Raw genomic sequence first — 19,707 nt, forward strand, 5'->3', positions numbered from 1 at the left:
ATTTTGGATCAGTCACACTGCTTGCATGTCTCATCATCTCGTTGGCTCCTTGTCTGTTTGCAAGCTGACTTCCTCTGACAGCACAAACTTGCTATTGGGAGGTATTATTATCTGGGTATGTACAAGTTAATTACAAGCAGATGGCAAATTCATCCGATGGGCACATACAGATTGCTGTGCAGAAGCATAAACCTTTCATTTCTTTTATCGCTTCACCCAAATGCACCTATGCTCTAAGCTTATAGCTATAACTAATCCCCACGTTAATATTAATATTGTTTCTTATCTTTGTCAAATTTGAATAGATTTACCATAGCACAACTTGGGCAGCTTTCCTCTCATAATTCCCAGCCATAATTCCCAGCCGTAATTCCCAGGCGATGTTTAGTTTGGAGCACTGGCTCAGACACTCAAAGGTTCAGAAGCATTACAGACATGAAAGGGTGTGTTGCTGTGTTCTGTCACTGCAGCATGGTTTAGTATAGAGAGAGATAAGACTGACTTAGCCATAATTTACATTACAGGAGTTGTTTCCAGCCTCCCTGAACTGATCTTGAAAGTAATATTCCAGGTGCCGCCTGCCCCAGGGTCCTCACACCCTGACCCGGTAAGCACCAGCACAAATAAGGAAATTTGTGAACACTGAAGAACAAGAAAGGCATTTCCTTGTTGATTTCCTGACCACCCAACCTTCTGGCACTTCATCTGTCATAAATCTTCAGGGCTTGTGCACTCGAATCCCCGTGTTTCCTTCCCCATTCATTCGTCCTTAACTGCTCCGATAACAAACATGAGCAGACCCTCTAGACATGGCAGTTGGTCCACAGCATCCGAGTGGGGCGGAGGATGTTCTGGCTCAGGGGTTCGAACTAGCACCTGAGGTACGAATGGGGCAGAAGCTGTTGTAGCTCAGGGTGTTGCCCTAGCACCTGAGGTACGAATGGGGCAGAAGCTGTTGTAGCTCAGGGTGTTGCCCTAGCACCTGAGGTACGAATGGGGCAGAAGCTGTTGTAGCTCAGGGTGTTGCCCTAGCACCTGAGGTACGAATGGGGCAGAAGCTGTTGTAGCTCAGGGTGTTGCCCTAGCACCTGAGGTACGTGGAATGCGGGCAGAAGCTGTTGTAGCTCAGGGTGTTGCCCAAGCACCTGAGGTACGTGGAATGCGGGCAGGCTCCTGAAGCTCCCTGTGGGGCAAACGGGGGAATAAGGGGGGATTCTGTGAAGGCTACAGCCAATCAGAAGAAGGAAACGGTGATGCACCATTCTGCCCCAAGCTGGTGTTGCGATCCAGTAATCCCCCACAATCCAGCTGTGGAAGAGCAGACAGGCAGTGCATGCTGGGAAAGGTCACTGAGAAAGGGCTAGTGAGGAAGTTAGCACACAGAGTACTACAGTTGCTACCCACACAGAAATGGTGAGCTCTCTTAACAACCTTCTGTGGGTAACATCAGAGTAGGAACATTAAAAAAATCAAGGCCATTGTCACATTGTACTAACAAGCATGTTTTTAAACTGATGTTTGCAAAAGTTACATATGTCTTTATACAATAACATGTTGATGTTGTGTAAAAGTATGTAACAGTTCTAAAAGCTTCCAGTAGTTCTTGGTATGAACTTCATTAACTTGATGTGTTACTTTCCCTTTTTACGCAGTGCCAGTTATTAACATAGAAATGTTATTGACATCTGTTACACTTTTCCTTATCTGTTCTTAAGTTCACAGGTGTTAATTGTTAAAAGAATCCTTTCAGTCTCGAATAAACACAGTAAGTTCCTGTTTAAGACACAACAGTTGTTTGGTTGTGGTTTTGGCACAGGAGAGAAGTTCTGTTCAGCATTTGTCACTCCCTCATTTACCTTGGACAGCCCCATGATTCCTGGGGGTGGGGGTCAGGGAAGTGAGTCTCCTCTCTAGGGGCATTATGGGTTGCCAAACCTGTGCGTAGGTTGTTTCCGGAGAATTATCCTTATTTCCTTCTCTAACTCAGTTTGGCATAGAGGTACAGCGCAACTGCAGGGGTCAGAAGGTCGACCCCTACCACCCCCAGGCCCCCCACCCCATATCCCTTACCCCATCTCCAACATGACAATTTATGACAGATATGCTGAAAATACAGTTATGCTCACTCAGCATGCATGGTAATCTAATGTCTGGCTCTGTGGGAGTCACATGGGTTCTACCGTACTGGACCTCGTGTGATTATGTATAAGAAAAATGACCAAACAGTTGCCAAAGTGAGTTGTGGCCCTATACAGTCATTTATTAACTTTAAATATATTTAATTGGGTATCTGTGTGGGCTAGGGAGTCATGAGGCTGTCATTCCATCTCGTTTAGTTATCTGTGACCACTGCGAGCACTTTGGAATCGTTATAATGTAATCTAATGTATAACAGACATAGAATTCCCTTCCCCCATATGATTGGGCCCTGTGTCAGACTGGGCTGACGTGTGCGGTGGTCTCTGGTGAGTCAAAGCCATCAGCAGTGATGCGTGTGCACAACTCTGTCAACAATTGGAAAGTGAGCAGTCTTCGAAATAGACAAACACTGTGAGATCCATCAACCGTCTCCTCGTTCCTCTCCAGTGCTGTGGTACAGCTACAGCTTTCTTCTGTAATAATCCTCTAGTTCACGGTCTCTATTAGCGCACATAGATTGCATCTGTCACCAGCACCCGTGGGCCTGCCCGTACTGGTCTGAGTAGGACCGTGGGTCCTGGAACGCTGTGTGATGGCTCTCATGGAGGACTTGGGGGGTGGGATGGGTGGGCCGTAGCTGTGAGGTCGAGCTAAACAGCAGATTTTGAAGAGACAGTGGAGTGGGAGAGAGAGAGAGAGAGAGAGAGAGAGAGAGAGAGAGAGAGAGAGAGAGAGAGAGAGAGAGAGAGAGAGAGAGAGAGAGAGAGAGAGAGAGAGAGGGGGGGGGGGGGAGAGAGATGGAGAGAGGGAGAGATGGAGAGAGGGAGAGAGATGGAGAGAGGGAGAGAGAGGGAGAGATGGAGAGAGAGAGAGGGAGAGAGAGAGAGAGGGAGAGAGAGAGGGAGAGAGAGAGAGAGGGAGAGAGAGAGGGAGAGAGAGAGGGAGAGAGAGAGGGAGAGAGAGAGGGAGAGAGAGAGAGAGAGAGAGAGGGTGAGAGACAATGGGGTGGGAAAGAGTGGATTGAGAGAGTGAGAAAGAGAGTGAGAGACAGTGGGGTGGGAAAGAGTGGAGTGAGAGAGAAAGAGAGAGAGAGAGTGAAGGTGAGAGAGGGTGAAACACGGAGAGTGGGCTGAGAGATATTGGGGTGGGACAGAATGGGGTGAGAGAGAGGGAGAGAGAAAAAGGGATGAGAGAGACATTCTGTACTGCTGGTGAGAAAATTAAGAAGGGGTTTTCTCCTGGTGTTACTGAGTTGCCTCGTTATATGGTCCACTGATTTAAGGTCCTTCTTGCCATCCATAAAGGAACTGTCTTGTGACTCTTGCAGAGAGAGGTATTTTGGTGCCAAGTAGAAGTTCTCTTATCTGCCAGAGTATTCAAGGGTGGTTTCAACTGATTTTAAGATTTCTGGGGGGTAATCTGAGAGATAATCTCTTTGTTAAATGTTCAATAAGTAAATAAGTAAATAAAGATAATGTTAAAGCATTTTCAGAACAACTTTGCACTGTCCATGAAAATAGAAATTTGTCCTGATTTCTTGTGATGGTTTAAATGTGTCATGGTTGAGGACCCCCCAAAAAACAATAGATCATTATTCTTAATCAGGAATTAAATAACCATTACTTAGAGATTTAATCTACCTGCAGAACCTTTTTTAAAGGCTGCTTTGAACTAATTTTGCACAGTTCATTTAAATGTCAATGGAGAACAGATTGTGGAATTCTTGTGCCCCTGTGGAGACTGTAAAAGTGAGCTAAGAAAAAACAAAACAGATTCCATTAGAGAAACATTTGTCCCAGTTGCTCGGAGGCACCAGCAAATACAAAAGGAAGCTTCGCAGGCATTTTTGGTAAGATTATCTATCAGCAGAGACACTCTTTCACTACAGACACAAAAGGAGGGGGAGGAGTCATCGGAGGAAAAGTCCTTCTCTTGGCCCAATAAGGAGTCAGCTCCCCACACCCCCTGCCTGTTCCCTATGAATAGTTTACTCCTCCTCTGAACTTTTCCCGCCCACTTTGAGGACTGCGTGTGGTGACTCTGGGGTGAGTGTGTGTGAGGATTCCTGACTGTGGGCATGTCTGCTGCGCGGCCCTGTGCGATCTGCTGAAAGACGGATTGAGCGCAATGTTTCGGCACGGACTGTGGCTTGGCCTCTTTGTGCTCGCGGGCCTGTGTGTCGGGCACTCGCACGGATGGTTCTGGTTCGAAAACAAGGACAAGGGCGAGGGCACGCAGACACCCACTTATGTGACTACTGTGGACAATGCTGTGTCCACATTGGCACCTAAAGGAGAGATCCTGAGGAGAGGAGGCAAGGATGCTTCCAATGGGGAGGACGCTACTGAGGGTGAGGAGATGGGCAATGGAGGGGGATTTGGAACTGGTCATGAAGGCTCAGCCATGGATGGGGAGCCAGTGGCAGAGATTGTAACCAGTTCTGGGTTAGGGGCAGAGCTTGGATCTGGGTCTGGACCGTGGCCCCTTTTGGGGTCTAGGTCTTGGGTTGGTCCCAAGTCTGAGTCTGCACTTACACCCACCTCTGTGTCGCCTTTGTGGAAAATCCAGGAAGTTGCTGATATGCAAATTCATCCATCTAGTGTTGTTGAGGAAAACGTTCATGCTTTTGCAGAGGAAGTTGAGCAGGAGACGAGCCTTACCAAGGTGGACCTCACTCAGACGGACAAGCACAACATGGTCAATGAAAGTGCTGCTAGTCCCAGTGGCGAATTCATGGAGAACCAATTTAACATAGGCATGCATGTGTCTTCTGACAGTGTCAATGGCAGTTCTGAAAACACATCTGGTAGTAATAGCTCTGCTTGGCATGCTGATCATAACACGACGCAGTATTCTCCTGAATACTCTGTCTCGGCCGACACACTAACTGCCAGAAGCAGCCATGTTTCACCAGCTCCAGACCAGTCCACGCGCTGCGTGCCGGTCGACTCGGACCTGCCGTTCTGCGGCGGGAGGGGAGCGGAGAGCTTCGCCGTACCCAACTTCCTGAACCAGAGCAGCGTGGAGGAAGTGCGGGCGCTGCTGGGTGAGTGGGCGTGGTTCCTGCGTTCGGGCTGCCACCACGGCGCCCCCTGGTTCTTCTGCCTGCTGGCGACGCCCCGCTGCGGCCCCCCCGGCCGGCCCGCACCGCTGCCCTGCCGCGGCTTCTGCGAGCTCCTCACCGACAGCTGCTGGACGCTCCTGCAGGAGCGTCGCCTCCCCGTGGAGTGCAGCGCCCTGCCCGAGGAGAGCGAGGCCGGCTATCGGTGCCTGTCAGTTAGTACCCAGAAAGGTAAAGGTGGGTTGGAATGTCATCTCTCCTCCTCCTGTACAACGGGGGGAGATGCATTCCGAACCGGGCGGCCACCTGTTCACGTGGTGTGTTGGTCACCTGCTCTTTGAGGGCTTTTTTTTTTTGTTTTTATTTGTTTGTCCGTTTGTTTATGTGTCACAAAGGCTGTGTGGTCTCGAGCCTTGAGTGCATTACACTGTGGGTGGCAGTGGGGGTGGACACACACTGGGTGATCTTTGCTTCACACCTTCATGTATGTATGTAGCATGTCTGGAGAAAGGGTGCATGGCACAGTTCTGTTGACCCCTTGTATGTTCATGTTAATGACTTAATATTTTAATATTTAATATATAATATTTGCATGTGACTGTCAGTGCTGCGGTTTTGTTCTTTATGTTATCAGCGAAACTATGTGGATTGTTCTTGATTACTAACAGAGATCCCCTGAGGAAAATTATTTTTTGTTAACACAAAATTGTATTTAAATAAGTTTTCACCTATGTCCAGTTATCTTGAATAATTTCTTGAAGTGGTAGCATGATTGTTCTTTAGTGTGCAGTTAAAGAGCTAGAGGATCAGCCTCATTTCATCCTCTTAATACAGGTTTGACTTCTGCTCAAAACTCAAAGGTCTCACTAGAACATAGCACTTGCATATGAAACTAATGTTTCTTCTCTTATTGGTCAGAAATGTACTCACGTGGAAACTAAGCTTCGTTTTGCAGTGCATACACATTAATGAATATTGTGGAGTATTTGGGTTTCCTGGCAGATTAAACCCGGTTTAAATCTTCACAGACAATGTAGTTTGGTCCACGTCCAGGCATAATCTGCCCTAATAATGACTTTACATGAAACATTCACTTAATCCTCCCTCAGTGTCCCCAGCTAACTCTCAGCGAAGCCCTGGGACGCCGGATGGCACCGGTCTGCAATTATGGCTATAATACTAGAGGATGAGGAAGATGAGGAACACGAGGCTTCCGCTGCACTAAAGCCCCTGCTGGCAGGGGTCTCGTGATTGTGATCTGTTTGCCTTTGTGCCAAGGTTTGGAATATGGGAGATTCTGAGGAAAAAAGAGCCCTCATGGTGTATCAGACTTTATGGCTTAATTGTCTTGCCCAGTATGACTACAGAGTCAGCAGTTGGTGCATTTCTGTTGTTTATGACTGTTATCAGGACGTGAAATCAAAGACGTGTTCAACACGTAAAAAAAAAATTGCATGAAAGTGATTTATGACTGAAAACTGAAACTGAAGTCGAACAGCACGAGAGCAGAAACGATTATGTTTAAGAACAAAATTTCAGATTCCTTCCTGAACGCTTATCTTAAAACATTTAGACATAAAAGAAGTATCTTTAGACGGACTGCCTGAGTGGACAACACTGACCAAGTGAATCCAGAAAGACTTGGAGGAAATGCCTTTTTTAGACATTTCCTGAGATGGCAACTGTCACAACATTATTACTTTTCCCATGACTAAACACTGCGTGGCAGGCCAGTGACAGCTTTATGACAGATTAATTCCGTTTGTCTTCAGACACTATCAGTGTAGCTTGTTGGGTAACAGGTTTACACCGTGGGTCTGGGCTTAAGCATCTGGAATCACTCTTTCCAGCTCAGCAAAGTCGGATCCCTCTGAGTGACTCAGCGCTGTGGGGGCGACAGTAAGATTCAGGCTGCCATATTAGGGGACTTCTAATGTGAGCAGTATGTTGAATAACAAAAATGGCCTTGTGATCTAACAAACTTTGGTGCTGGACTTTTTGCAGAATAGTGTCTGAATGAGTGTGTGAAAAGCACGTTACAATTTTTTTTCTGACACAGCACTCGCAGTAAACCCATTTACAAAGTTACATTGTCCTATAATGATCATTTGAATTCCAGATGTGCCATGTGTTATGGGGATTAGAGCCTCATCAGAGATTGTACAAGATGAATCTCGTTACATTTGAACTTTTTAACTGAAGAGTGAGCTTTGTTTCTTAAACATACACACACTAATATGTACACGTTCATACACAGACATACATAAATTCATGCTTCAATAATCCCTTAGGGTAAGATGTCGATTTGAAGGGGTCATGTTAACATTTCCTGAATGGAAAGTCCAAATTTATTGGCGGTGTTGTTAATTTGCCTGTTAGCTTAAACGCAGTAGATCTCTCTCCCATTGGTACCCGTGTCCAGATTTCACCTCTGAACTGTATTTCTTCCACTCCCTCCTGCCTTAGCGACTATCTATCTTCAAACTGAACACAGGGTGTGCTTGTGTATGGTTTATAACCCACTATGGTCAGTACGTAAGTCTTGTTCTTTGTATATGTGGTTCCTGTGTCCTGTGTGTGGGGGAAGTGCCCACTTTATCAGTAGAATGAACGCTATGCTCTCTCAGCCACTAAAGGTCCCTCTGCAGATATTTCCCAGTCTCGTTTCATTTTAAGGAGCTGGAATTTGTGTAGACGTTGAGGAGAGATGGTGTTGGGGTGGAAAGATCTTTCAACACAAGACAGTGCAGATGATAATGGAAACTCTGTAGAATTCTTTTGTAGCTAATGGTGCAAGTTTGTGTGAGAACATGGCAGACTTCGGTTGCGATGTGGCTATAACTGTACGCTTTTATCATCACCAGTGGGTCAGAGGCCACATTTCTGCACGCCTTACAACAACAGGGTCTCTGACTAGCACCAGTCAGCATACCACGTCTGTGAGATGGGTCAACAGAGAGGGGAGATCTTTAGAATACGATACACAAAATGGCTTGAAGATAATGGAGATCACAGGCAATGCGCAGTAAAACGAACCAGAAGGGTGAACGATGACGGGCTTTGTGTCTGGAGGGAGTTTTTAAACCTGGCCAAATTTACCCATGATGCACATCCTGGTGTTTTTTCTTTCCTATACTGTTCCATGGTGGGCATAACATTAAAATATGTTTGCTGATGTTACTTGGCAATGTTTGTTGTCATAGCCTCAGTTCTGGCTCTCTAAGGAACTGTGTTATGCCAAAGAAAACAGAACTGTTGTGGGCAGTTTCTGTCGAAATGTATCACAGCCAAAACTCTAATGCCCACTAGTGTCTTACAAATAGTAATAGATCCCATTAGACCCTCAGACGTAGATCCGATAGGAGGGGCTGTGGCTGATTTTGGAGGGACCCATGATTACTTATTCCTAGCATTAAAAAAATGTCCAAATAAATCCAGTGTGCAGTCTGAACTCTTGATCTGAACCCAACTTTTTTGGAGCAGTTTGCTAACGTCTTGTTTAGGTAAGAACAGCCTCTATTCAGATTCTGGACATTTCCAGTATTGACAGTTGGTTGGTTTCTGTGGTTAAATGCTTCATTTACACAGGGATTTGTCTGCTTTAAAGCTTGAAGCTGGTAAAGTTTAGGGTATTTTCTAACACCAAACTAAATGTTGAAAAGCTCAATTCATTTAAAAATTGTACTTATCTCTACTTATCTGTATATCGGTAATAGACACCGGTTGCTTTCATGAGGCACTTATGAAGACCCAGTGGCTGCATAACATAAAGAGTTAATCGTACATCCCACAGCCTCTGCCAAATAATTAGACAACATAAAGCAGATTTGATCAAGGATACTGTGCAAATAGACTAAGCAACTGAAATGTCATTAGTGATACTGAAAGATTGAGCATAGCCTAATGCCCTCATCTCAGCTGTGCCCAGTTTCCCTTTACGCTTCCTAAAGCAAAAAGCACAGTCCTCCTTTGTTCTCTACAAACAAGGCATCAAAGGATGGTTGATCAGGCCGCTGCGTGCCACATTCTCTGTTCCATTCCCACAAATGTCAATGTAATTTTTAGTGAGTCTGGAGTCTCCTTGTGTCCACACATGAACCTCTGTCCCCTCAGGAACATGGCCTGATCGAGGCATAGCCACTTGGCAACTTGGGAAAAGGTCACCATAGGTCTTGGGAGCCCCTGAGGTGATGGTTTGTCTGGTGACCTAGCACAACCGGTTGCTTGGAGACTGGGACAATCGTTCCGAAACCATTCCTGTTTTCTCTCAGGTCCTATAATTAAAGAAGCCAGGAGTCTTGGGGAAGGTCAGCTGATGTTTGCTCAGGTCAAACTTCCATATATTCAAAAGTTTTCCCTACTGGAGCTCCACTACTTATAGGTGTGTTTCTAAACAGTGTATTTTTTCATGAACATAGTGAATGTAAATGGCCTGGCGTTGCTTTTTATTTTAGTCAGACCAAATCGCACCATAGTGGTGGGCAGGTCTTGAGGGAAAGACCCGCAGACATGTCAAGACGTCTGCTCCTACCCTGTCTCAAAGACCTGTTCAGACGTCTGCTCCTACCCTGTCTCACAGACCTGTTCAGACGTCTGCTCCTACCCTGTCTCACAGACCTGTTCAGATGTCTGCTCTTACCCTGTCTCACAGACCTGTTCAGACATCTGCTCTTACCCTGTCTCAAAGACCGGTTCAGATGTCTGCTGTTACCCTGTCTCACAGACCCGTTCAGACGTCTGCTGTTACCCTGTCTCACAGACCCGTTCAGACATCTGCTGTTACCCTGTCTCACAGACCCGTTCAGACATCTGCTGTTACCCTGTCTCACATACCCGTTCCAGACGTCTGCTGTTACCCTGTCTCATAGACTTGTTCAGATGTCTGCTCTTACTGTCTCACAGACCTGTTCAGACGTCTGCTCTTACCCTGTTTCACAGACCTGTTCAGATGTCTGCTCTTACCCTGTTTCACAGACCTGTTCAGATGTCTGCTCTTACCCTGCCTCACAGGCCTGTTCAAACATCTGCTCTTACCCTGTCTCACAGACCTGTTCAGACGTCTGCTCTTACCCTGTCTCACAGACCTGTTCAAACATCTGCTCTTACCCTGTCTCACAGACCTGTTCAGATGTCTGCTTTTACCCTGTTTCACAGACCTGTTCAGATGTCTGCTCTTACCCTGTCTCACAGACCTGTTCAGACGTCTGCTCTTACCCTGTTTCACAGACCTGTTCAGATGTCTGCTTTTACCCTGTCTCACAGACCTGTTCAGACGTCTGCTCTTACCCTGTCTCACATACTCCAATGATTCATTTAGTTGTCAGAGGTCAGTGCCAAGAGCCTGAATGCATGAATAAACAATCTAATTAAAGTGTTAATGCTTAACTCGTGATACAGGTACACTTTGACATGGTAATTGGAAACTGATACACTTTTACATGGTTAATGGATCTGTGCTTTGTATTCCTCTCAGAAGTGCTAGTTTGGCTGCTGGGATTTGTCAAAATTAAATTATATCCCTTTTCTTTTTTCCTCGAGTAAGTGATTCTGTCCCCAGCTACAACTCGGTAACAGAAAGAGATACATACCTTTTAGAAAGCAGACAGACATGCAGAACTCATTAAATTAATCTTTGGCAGTGGCTCAACTCAGCCGGCTAAGCAGAGAAGATCTAATTTCAGTTAATGGGAGTAATTACCTGAAAGACTGCGGTGTGTCTTAAGTGTTTGTCTAATGTCAGAAACCACCATACCAAGTTTCATTTATGAAAACTCCTTCCAGAGTTTGGTGTTTGGTTAACATTTTATTTCATTTAACTGAAAGTGTTGAAGAGCTCTCGTGTTTGTCCAGTGTTAGAGGTGCCCTGACATTTGAACAGCAGTCTTATGCTTTTTAACCACAGAGCCTTGTGCTGGTGGTGGAGACTGGCAATGCGGCATCAATTGGCAAGGTTCTTATCATTGGGTCAATGGTATTAAAGCTTTCAAAGAGCTCTTGTTAAAAAAAAAGTGTGATTTGGAGAGAGGGCTGTTTGGGACAGGAGTGCTGCATTGGCTCTTCATCACCGCATCTGTCTATTAATGGGCTTCATCTTCCTCAGCTGCCTGTTACATGGTTATTATTATAACTGAAATAATTGTGCAGTTGTACATTGAACATCCTGTGAACAGAAGTGAAGAAAACCATTCAGAAAAGGTCCATTTGTGCTGTAAAATGTCTGGTTTTGTGCTCATCTCGTGGACCCATTCTGCCCCAAAGGCGTTTCTTAGTGTGACTTACAAACATCTGGATTGTACTGTTCCAGTTCATTTCCTGCAGTTAAGGTAACAGTCAAGGTCTCTGGTTTCCCTACAGTCCTCTTCCCAAACCTTTCCCCGTGAGTCACAGGGTTCCTCTGCTTGTGCCCGGGGTGACTCTGGCCATATGTATGGGTCACTCCTGAGTTTTTCCTCCTGCCGCCCGTGCTGGAGCACCTGGACACGTGGAGCCCCAGGTGGTCATTTGGGTTGTCATTATCCTGTCAGGGCTTGACGTCGGCTTTCTTTCTGTTCGGTTATTTTGGCCTGTTTGTAGGCTTGAACAAAAGATGCACCGCGGGGTTGAATGGGACGTGCCTGTGTGTCACAGCTCGTGTGGGCTATGACGCTTGTGTTGATGTGACAGTGGCCTTTCAACAGCTGATTTATCCCCAGACATGCCGTGTAACCGCAGGCATCGCCTCTGATCATATGTTTTGACTTGCTTAAAAAAAAAAAACTTCCGTCTGCACCTTTTAATGAACTTACACAACGCCAAAGCACTTTCATCCCCGTTTGATGAACAACACCAGGTTTTCATAAGCTAAACCAGTCAGGCTGACATCATTCTCATTCTATTACTCTGTCATGACCTCAATACTTAATAACTAATAACAAGTACTGTTTTTAATGATGATTGCAGCCTGTCACATGTCCCCCTTATCACCTACTCTTGATGACGTGTTAGCACTGCAAGCTTGTCCCTTTTTTACCAGGCCGGGTGCAGAGACACCAGAGTGGTCCTGTCTTGGTGTGGTGATAGGAAGACTTATCTCTGCTGGGGAAGAGCACCCGGCCTTCAGTTTGGCATGTGAGACATAGATGGTGAGGGTGGGGGAGGCTGAGGGTCTCCATCTGTGATGACTGTCCACGGGTTTGGGTGTTTCACATCCAGATGAGCTGGTGCTACATCAGTGGAGCATAACCGTGACTGGTTTCCTGATTTTCACAGCCACACTAATGAGCATGTGGACAGGATCGTTAGATAACCATCTCTATCATAATAACTTACAAAGAAAAATGAAACGTGTTATTGTACCTGCTGCAAGGGGGGGGGGGGAAGCTGTCCTCAATAGGCCTTGGAGCGTTTTTATACTGCTTTTGAATACACTGAAATGCGTGTTTACTGTTCACCAGCAGACATTATTAGCTACTGTAATTTTAGTCACTCTTTTAGCTCACACAGACGTTTGTGATTCCGCCCTACCGCCACTGGTCATGGAATGAACACAGAAAGGTTGATTGGTAATAGGATTTCTGAGTTTTAAATGTGTGGCACACATTTGTAAAGCAGATTATTGATTAGCTGTTTCAAAATTGCTCCTCCTTTCAATGTACACGCAAAGTTTGTGTTCTTGTAGTCTTACTTTACAAAGAAGGCTTTCTATACAGCTTAAAAGAGGCTTTGAGATTAAAAAAAATGTATTCATGGATTTGTCGCAGGGCCTTAATACGATTGTTTGCTCCACCCTTTTGTGCTGAGGTCATGTGGTATGTTTTGATAAGGCACTCTATTTAGAGAAGCTTGCGTGGGCAGACTGGTCTTTGTTTAACCTCACTGTTGGGGTGACCTGGCTCGTCTTTGAGGAACTGACTGCTGAAGGTCATGCCTGCAGGAGAGTTGATATCACTGGTGTTGGGTAGATATCCTTTCCCATCAAGAAAATTCAGACACATTTCTCTTATTTTAATGGTATGTATAATATTGTGTAGATATTGTAACTTGAAAGGAACATGAACTATAAAAGTATTCATACAGTATTATAAAAAGTGTGTGGATTGCCTTATACTGACATAATTGCATAGATTATTGTTAGAAGAAACATGATTCCATGTCATGTCGGTTTAGTTATAAATCAATAAATCAATCCTGCAATATGTCGAAAATGTCCTGAAAATGTCCTTTTAACAAAGGAACTCCTCTCAAGTTGCTCAAGCTGCTAATGATGACTGAATAGTTCATCATGGGCCCAGCAAGTATGAGTCCAACCGCAGCCATTCCTACTGCTTCCTGCTGTCTTCTCTGCTTTGTGGTTCATGTTGTATTCCTTTAAGGGGTAGTCCAGCAGTCTAATACTGAGGCCTCCTAACCTGGTCCTTCCCTTCTGCCCACCATAACTCTCACATGTTCCCCCTTTTGAATCCGTGTGGCATGCATGTGTTGCATTAAGCTCCTGTCTTCTTCCACAGAAGAGAATGGTGTGTCACTCCTGCAGCTGGTTGGCGATCCTCTCCCCGAAGGCGTCACCAAGACCGCGGACAGCAGCCCCGGCTATGTGTTCGGCCTAAACTCCAAGACGGGTCAGCTGGCCCAAGCTCATGTGCCAAACCCGTTTTTCCGCGACTTCTCGCTCCTCTTCAACATAAAGCCCACCTCCAGCAAAGCCGGCATTCTCTTTTCCATCACCGACTCCTACCAGAAGATCATGTATGTGGGGGTGAAGCTGACAGCCGTGCATGCCAAGAGGCAGAACATCTTGCTTTTCTACACGGAGCCAGATTCCGAGACGTCCTATGTGGCTGCCAGCTTCATCGTGCCCTCCTTGGTGGACTCTTGGACCCGTTTCTCCATCAGCGTGTTTGACGAGCAGGTCTCGCTCTACCTTAACTGCGATTCGGACCCACAGGTTGTCCGCATCGAGCGCTCCCCGGACGAGATGGAGCTAGAGAGTGGAGCTGGGATCTTTGTCGGACAGGCTGGAGGTGCTGATCCTGACAAGTTTGTGGTATGTTCCACCCTCGACTGATAGAGCCTCTAATTATACCAATAATAGCAGCAGGGTGCAGGGAACTCGAGAGACAGTGTAAGCCAGGGTAATTGCAGTTGATAATTAAGTGCCGTTGTGGTAGGAGAAAGCAAGACTGCTTGTCCTAATCAAAGCAAGCATGTGAAATGAATGGAGACCACTGTATGTGACCATACTGTAGTGCACACAGGTCGAGCCATCAAGCTTTATATAAATTGAAGAGTTAATGCAACTTTTAACTCTGCAGGGGAGCGATTACAGCTGATTAGACAGGATGTGATGGCCCCCTAGCCTTCCTTAACTAATCCTTAGCCTCCTTAATTAGTCCAGGACTTAAACGGATGAAAATATGAAAGCGATGAATTATGAATAGAGTTCTTTTAAATGGTTATCTCTGAGATCGGCACAGTAACGTGGTTCAGGGAGGTGGGGGGGTTAACCAGACTCTTAATGCTCGACTGTTTCTGAAAGGATGTCTGCGGGTCTCTGGTAGGAACGTTCTGCTCATTTATATGTGCAGTATCATATGAATGTCTCTCAGATGCGGTGCCTGAGGTCCTTTAGTACAGAAGAGCCTTTTGAGAGGCAATCCAGTATGGCTGAACTGCCTTGGGCCCAAGAGTTGTGCAAGAATTGAACCTAATTTAAAGCGAAAGAACACCCAGAAAGAACGTCTGCTTAGTCTGTATGTGCTAAAGCGTGGCCATTCCCCGACTAATTTGGGACTGTTAGCCTGTATGCTGTGGGCTTCGGTTCAAGCGTGACAGTCCAGTCCAGCGCGCAGAGGAACAGAGCCGGTGCAGGCAGTACTGACTGGCCCTGTTTGGTTCTGAGAGGGCTCTCGCTGACCTTCCTGATCAGAACAACTGGATTGTCAGCCAAATGGATTCTTTAGCAGCTGCAGAGGCACCACAGTGTGTCCCTTGAACTGTGAAAGTATGTGACATTATGTGCCTTTTCTCTCACAAGACAGATCTTAACTCCAGAGGCCCTGAACAGTAAAGTAAATTACTGTGATTTCAGGTTTACACTGTCCCCTTGCACAACACACAGCAGCATAAATCTTCCTTTCTCCACATAATCATAATATATGATTATTGTGTAATAAAATCACCATTTCTGAATTATCTGTTGCTCAAATGGACAGTGTAATTGAATTTGCTGATTAGTTTTATATATTACTTGCACATTAAGGTCCATTATATTTAGTTATTCATAATTTTTTTCACTGAACTTATATTTTTATTAGAATACATTTCAATAGTGCAGTCACAGATGAGCCAAAGTTGATATTGTGTCTGTGGTAAAGAGTACGAACATCCCCTTTTGAGCTGATTAGACCACACCGAGGATGGTAATCTCTCAGCAACCTACTAGCCATGGAAACCCCAGCCAGCTTTCTGCCCATAGCCATAGTGAGGCGAGCAAGCCTGCAGGAATGCTCCACTGTCTGTGCACGACAGCGGTTTGACAATAGGCACTCAAGAGCAGATGGCAGGGATGTGCTTCAGCATGTCTGCTCTGATCTCGCCATGTTTCATGTGGACCGTGGGGGGACGTGGAAAGGGATGGTCCCGTAACCAGGGGCCCATCATAATTACAGGCTTCATTAGTCCGGATATGATTACTGCCCTCCCGCTCTCGACGGACTGACGGGCAGATACGTCTGTCCCGCTGAGCTGGGCAGAGGCGCAGGCCGTGTGGGGTTCTCACACAACGTCACGCCACAAAGGCTTAATTAAGGCATCATAAAGCCCCCCTCTGAGAGAATTCCCGAGGCTAACCTTTAACCCCAACCCTGGGCATTCACACAGAGAGGGAAATACTGTTGGTTATGAAGGTCGTTAATGTCTCCCCTTCCGTGTCGTCCTTCTGTGGTGTAGATGGTGAGACCACTGTATTGAGTGTATCTTGAGCTTATGAGACTGTAACGAGTCCTGTTGTGGTGTTTGGTGCAAGCCAGTTTGAGTTGCGTGGTGTGACTGTGATGATGTCTGAAAGGAAACATTCTGGGGTTAAATGCTTTGGAAGTGAAGTACATGAGACATGTTTGTATTTGATTTAAGGGCTTTTATAATGGTGCTTGGATGCACAATGTAACATGTAAAGACAGGGAAAGCCGAACAAACAAAATGTCTGGTTCACAAGCAGCCAAACTATATAAATCCAATCTACTTATAAATCATGTCACACCTGTGTTCTTACCTGTGTGTGTATACATTAGGGCATTATCGGAGATCTGAAAGTGATCGGTGACCCTCGTGCAGCCGAACGCCACTGTGAGGAAGACGAAGATGACTCCGATGCAGTAAGTCGCAAAATGCCACTAACATGAGTCTGTAATCACACACTCACTCACTTTATACAGATGGATGGGTTTGAGGGATGACACCTTGTCTTGCGTTCGTTTATGTGGTCAGTGGAATTCAATTCGGATTCCTCAGACTACAAAGAGACTTGACCTGTGTCTGGGAAAGCAAGTCTGGGTTTGATGTTATAAGTCTGCTCCAACTTTAATTGTTTCTGCATTATGTCCTATTTAAAGTGTTAGAGCAGTTAACCAGTAAAATGCCATTATAGGGGATGAATTTAATTTGACCCACATTGGTCATTCACAAATAAATAGATTAATAAATAAGTGAAGTTTAAAACTATTAGCATGAAAAAGGGTAAAATACCTATATATGCATTTTTGCATTAAAAAAATATATATATATTATTTCTCTGATTTTTGCAATGTCTAACCATAGCCCTGTTCCACTAGTGGCAAGGGGTGGCACTGTATTGTTGGGTGTGCATTAACCCAAGCCCTGTCTTATGAGGGCCACAGCCAATGTTTGTGGGGCTAAGAAATATCAGCCCTGTGGCTGACGCTGGAATTCATTCACCAATTCAGTGGAATCCATTCACATATTTCAGAAGAATGTATCACCTCCAGCTAGGTTTTCCATAAGTTGAAGTCTTAAAACTGTCTCAGAAAATGTATGTCCTACAGAGATCCACTAACCAGTAACTTACTATCTTATCAAGATAATGCTGATAAAATGAGAGTAATTCTCTTTGTGAAGAATAGGGAGAAATCAATCTCTCTCTCTCTCTCGATATATATATATATATATCTCACTCTCTCATTCTCCTTCACAGGCCTCAGGTGACGATGGAAGTGGTTATAACGAAACACCAACTATCACGGTACAGTCTTCTCTTTTTAACCTCATTACCTTTAGTGCATTGCTTACATCTTCTGTGCGACCTCCAGCTCTCCTGATCAACCCCTATGTCTCGTCTCCTCACTCAAAGCCCCACCAAACATCACCACGTCCGGTGCCTCTAGGCTGTTTCCAAAGTGCATGGGCTTTATGAGCTTTGGCAGTGATTCACGTTTGACAGATTCCTATCTTCTGGAGGGAGTCCCAGTTAAACACTTTATCATCTGTGATTGAGCTTACAATATTTTAAAAATCCGCTCATTCCCTGTCCCACATACACAGACAGTGGACCATATGTAAGCAGAAACGATCCTAGGCCCCTGTTACCCAGTGCATCTGTCTGAGCACGCCACACCTGATTACAGAGGAAAGGCTAAACCAGGTGGTTCCTTAGCACCGAAGACGAGGTTTCCTCTGACTCCACCACTGTTTTGTCTGTGATCTCTTTCTTACCCTGGTTTCTCCATCACTGTATACGTGCAGCACTCTCAGAGAAAGGGAGGTTCTGACTGCTTCACCCTTGCTGAACTGAATGGGTCTAAGTGCCCCAGCTTTACTGCTTTGAAGCCTGATGTCAGGGGAGCTGCTACTTTTCTCAGAGGTCTGTTAGCATTATGTAAAGCAGGTTTGAAAGCAGATGGTACCAAACGTGGCTTCGTTCTTTCCCCTCTAGAATACGTGGCGGGTTTAAACAAGCACCTGAGGGGAGGGGAGGAGGTTCCGGGTGTAAGAATTCCGCTGTGCGAACTTTCCATTGTCTTCCAGTGGAATTAGTTCCTGATTGATGGTCTGTTCCCCGGAGGGCATTTCCCCACTTGTTTCATGCTGAATTAAGCCGTATGATGGCTCAAGAGAAAGAAAGAAAAAAAGTTTTGGAGGCAAAGACACTCTATGGGCTATGGGTGTGAATTCTTGTAGTCTCCTGAGTCTAGCATCTGCAAGCTGTTTAATGCAATCCAGTCATGTGGCTTTTTTTTTAAAGCACACACACAAAAAGGCTTCATCTTGTGACTACATAGCAAACATCTTGTTACCTTAATGAACTGAAATTAAGATTTGCAGAAGCACGCTGGGTTGGACTCAGCGTGAGGTCATGTCCATCTGTGTGGGCGTCTCTGGCCGTCTCCCCTTAATAAGCTCCAGACTGAGGAGTCAGTGATGGATGCATGTGGCTGCAGGGCCTTGTTTTCAGCCAAATTCCAATGAATGCGGATCTCCAATGCAACAGTCAAATCACGAGTGTCAACACAGGGGAGAGCGCTGTATGTTACTGTTCTATTTCCCAGCATTTGAGGCAAATTCCCAGAGCAGAGATCTCCCTATTCACCTGACCCACCCCATATTCTCCTACGTAAGGTTGCAATGTCTGATCTGGCCGGAGGTGGCTCCCTGTTACCTATACGCCTCATCCGTCTAGCTCCATGCCCCACCCCCCGGCCTCATGCCTCACTCCCCCTCCCGATTGCTCTCTCCAGGCTAAAACACACACCATCAGTCCACCACAAAGTCTCAGTTTTGCTTTTTAGAGTCAGCCATAAAATCAGATCATAGTCTCAGTCTGCGCATGTCTTGACCCCTGACCCCGAGACACGCCCTGTGTGCTTAGAGCACATCTAATTGAGCACTGTGTGTTTTAAAAGAATACTCCCCCCCCCCCCCCCCCCCCCCCAAAAATCTAAGCATGACTAATAACGAAAGTGATCTGACTACTGTGGGACAACTTACATTTGCACAATGGCCTGAGTGGGTTTCATTTTTAATAAGTAGCATGAGACATTTTGGTGTAGTTCTCCTTAGTGTCTCTGTCCCTAGAGGGTGTGGGTACTGAAGCATGTGAGCACACATGGCACGGCCCCCCGGGAGGGAGCATGACTGTTCTGTTATGCTCAGAGTCCGTCATGGCCCTCCTCTGTTCAAGGCAGCAAACTGTTCAGATGTGTTGTGCTGGTGTAGACACTGTGTCTGCTGTGAACAGAAATATATATATATATTACAATAATTCTGTATGTGTGTCTCCATCTGTAGACTACACCTTCCTTAAGACCCATCCAGGAACCACCAGTAAACCGCAAGATACCGAGTTTGTCAGAGACAGGTGAGTGTTCTCACAGCCCAGAGTTTGGCCCTAAGCATCTATTCGTGACACCACCAGCTTTACAGAACAACTTCATGTTTCATCAACATTTAGTGCAGTAGCCTAAGAATAATCCAGAGAGGTTTGTTTAAATCTTCTGCACCATTATTTTTGAATGATG

The 19,707-nt window shown here is 45.6% G+C and overlaps 1 protein-coding gene across 6 annotated transcripts in view; it reads left to right on the plus strand.

Moving 5' to 3' along the window:
* col18a1a (collagen type XVIII alpha 1 chain a) overlaps window positions 1-19,707 on the plus strand; it is a 63,470-nt gene that overhangs the window by 26,011 nt on the left and 17,752 nt on the right. For 2 of the 6 annotated variants that reach the window (XM_077002517.1, XM_077002519.1), the window contains exons 1-5: window positions 4,498-5,431; window positions 13,687-14,222; window positions 16,468-16,551; window positions 17,388-17,435; window positions 19,478-19,547. In XM_077002517.1, coding sequence (XP_076858632.1) covers window positions 4,498-5,431; window positions 13,687-14,222; window positions 16,468-16,551; window positions 17,388-17,435; window positions 19,478-19,547 — 1,672 coding nt within the window. The other 4 variants (XM_077002522.1, XM_077002520.1, XM_077002518.1 and 1 more) reach the window with 4 other exon arrangements.

This window comes from Brachyhypopomus gauderio, chromosome 4 (assembly GCF_052324685.1).
Source record: "Brachyhypopomus gauderio isolate BG-103 chromosome 4, BGAUD_0.2, whole genome shotgun sequence".
Lineage (NCBI taxonomy): Eukaryota > Metazoa > Chordata > Actinopteri > Gymnotiformes > Hypopomidae > Brachyhypopomus > Brachyhypopomus gauderio.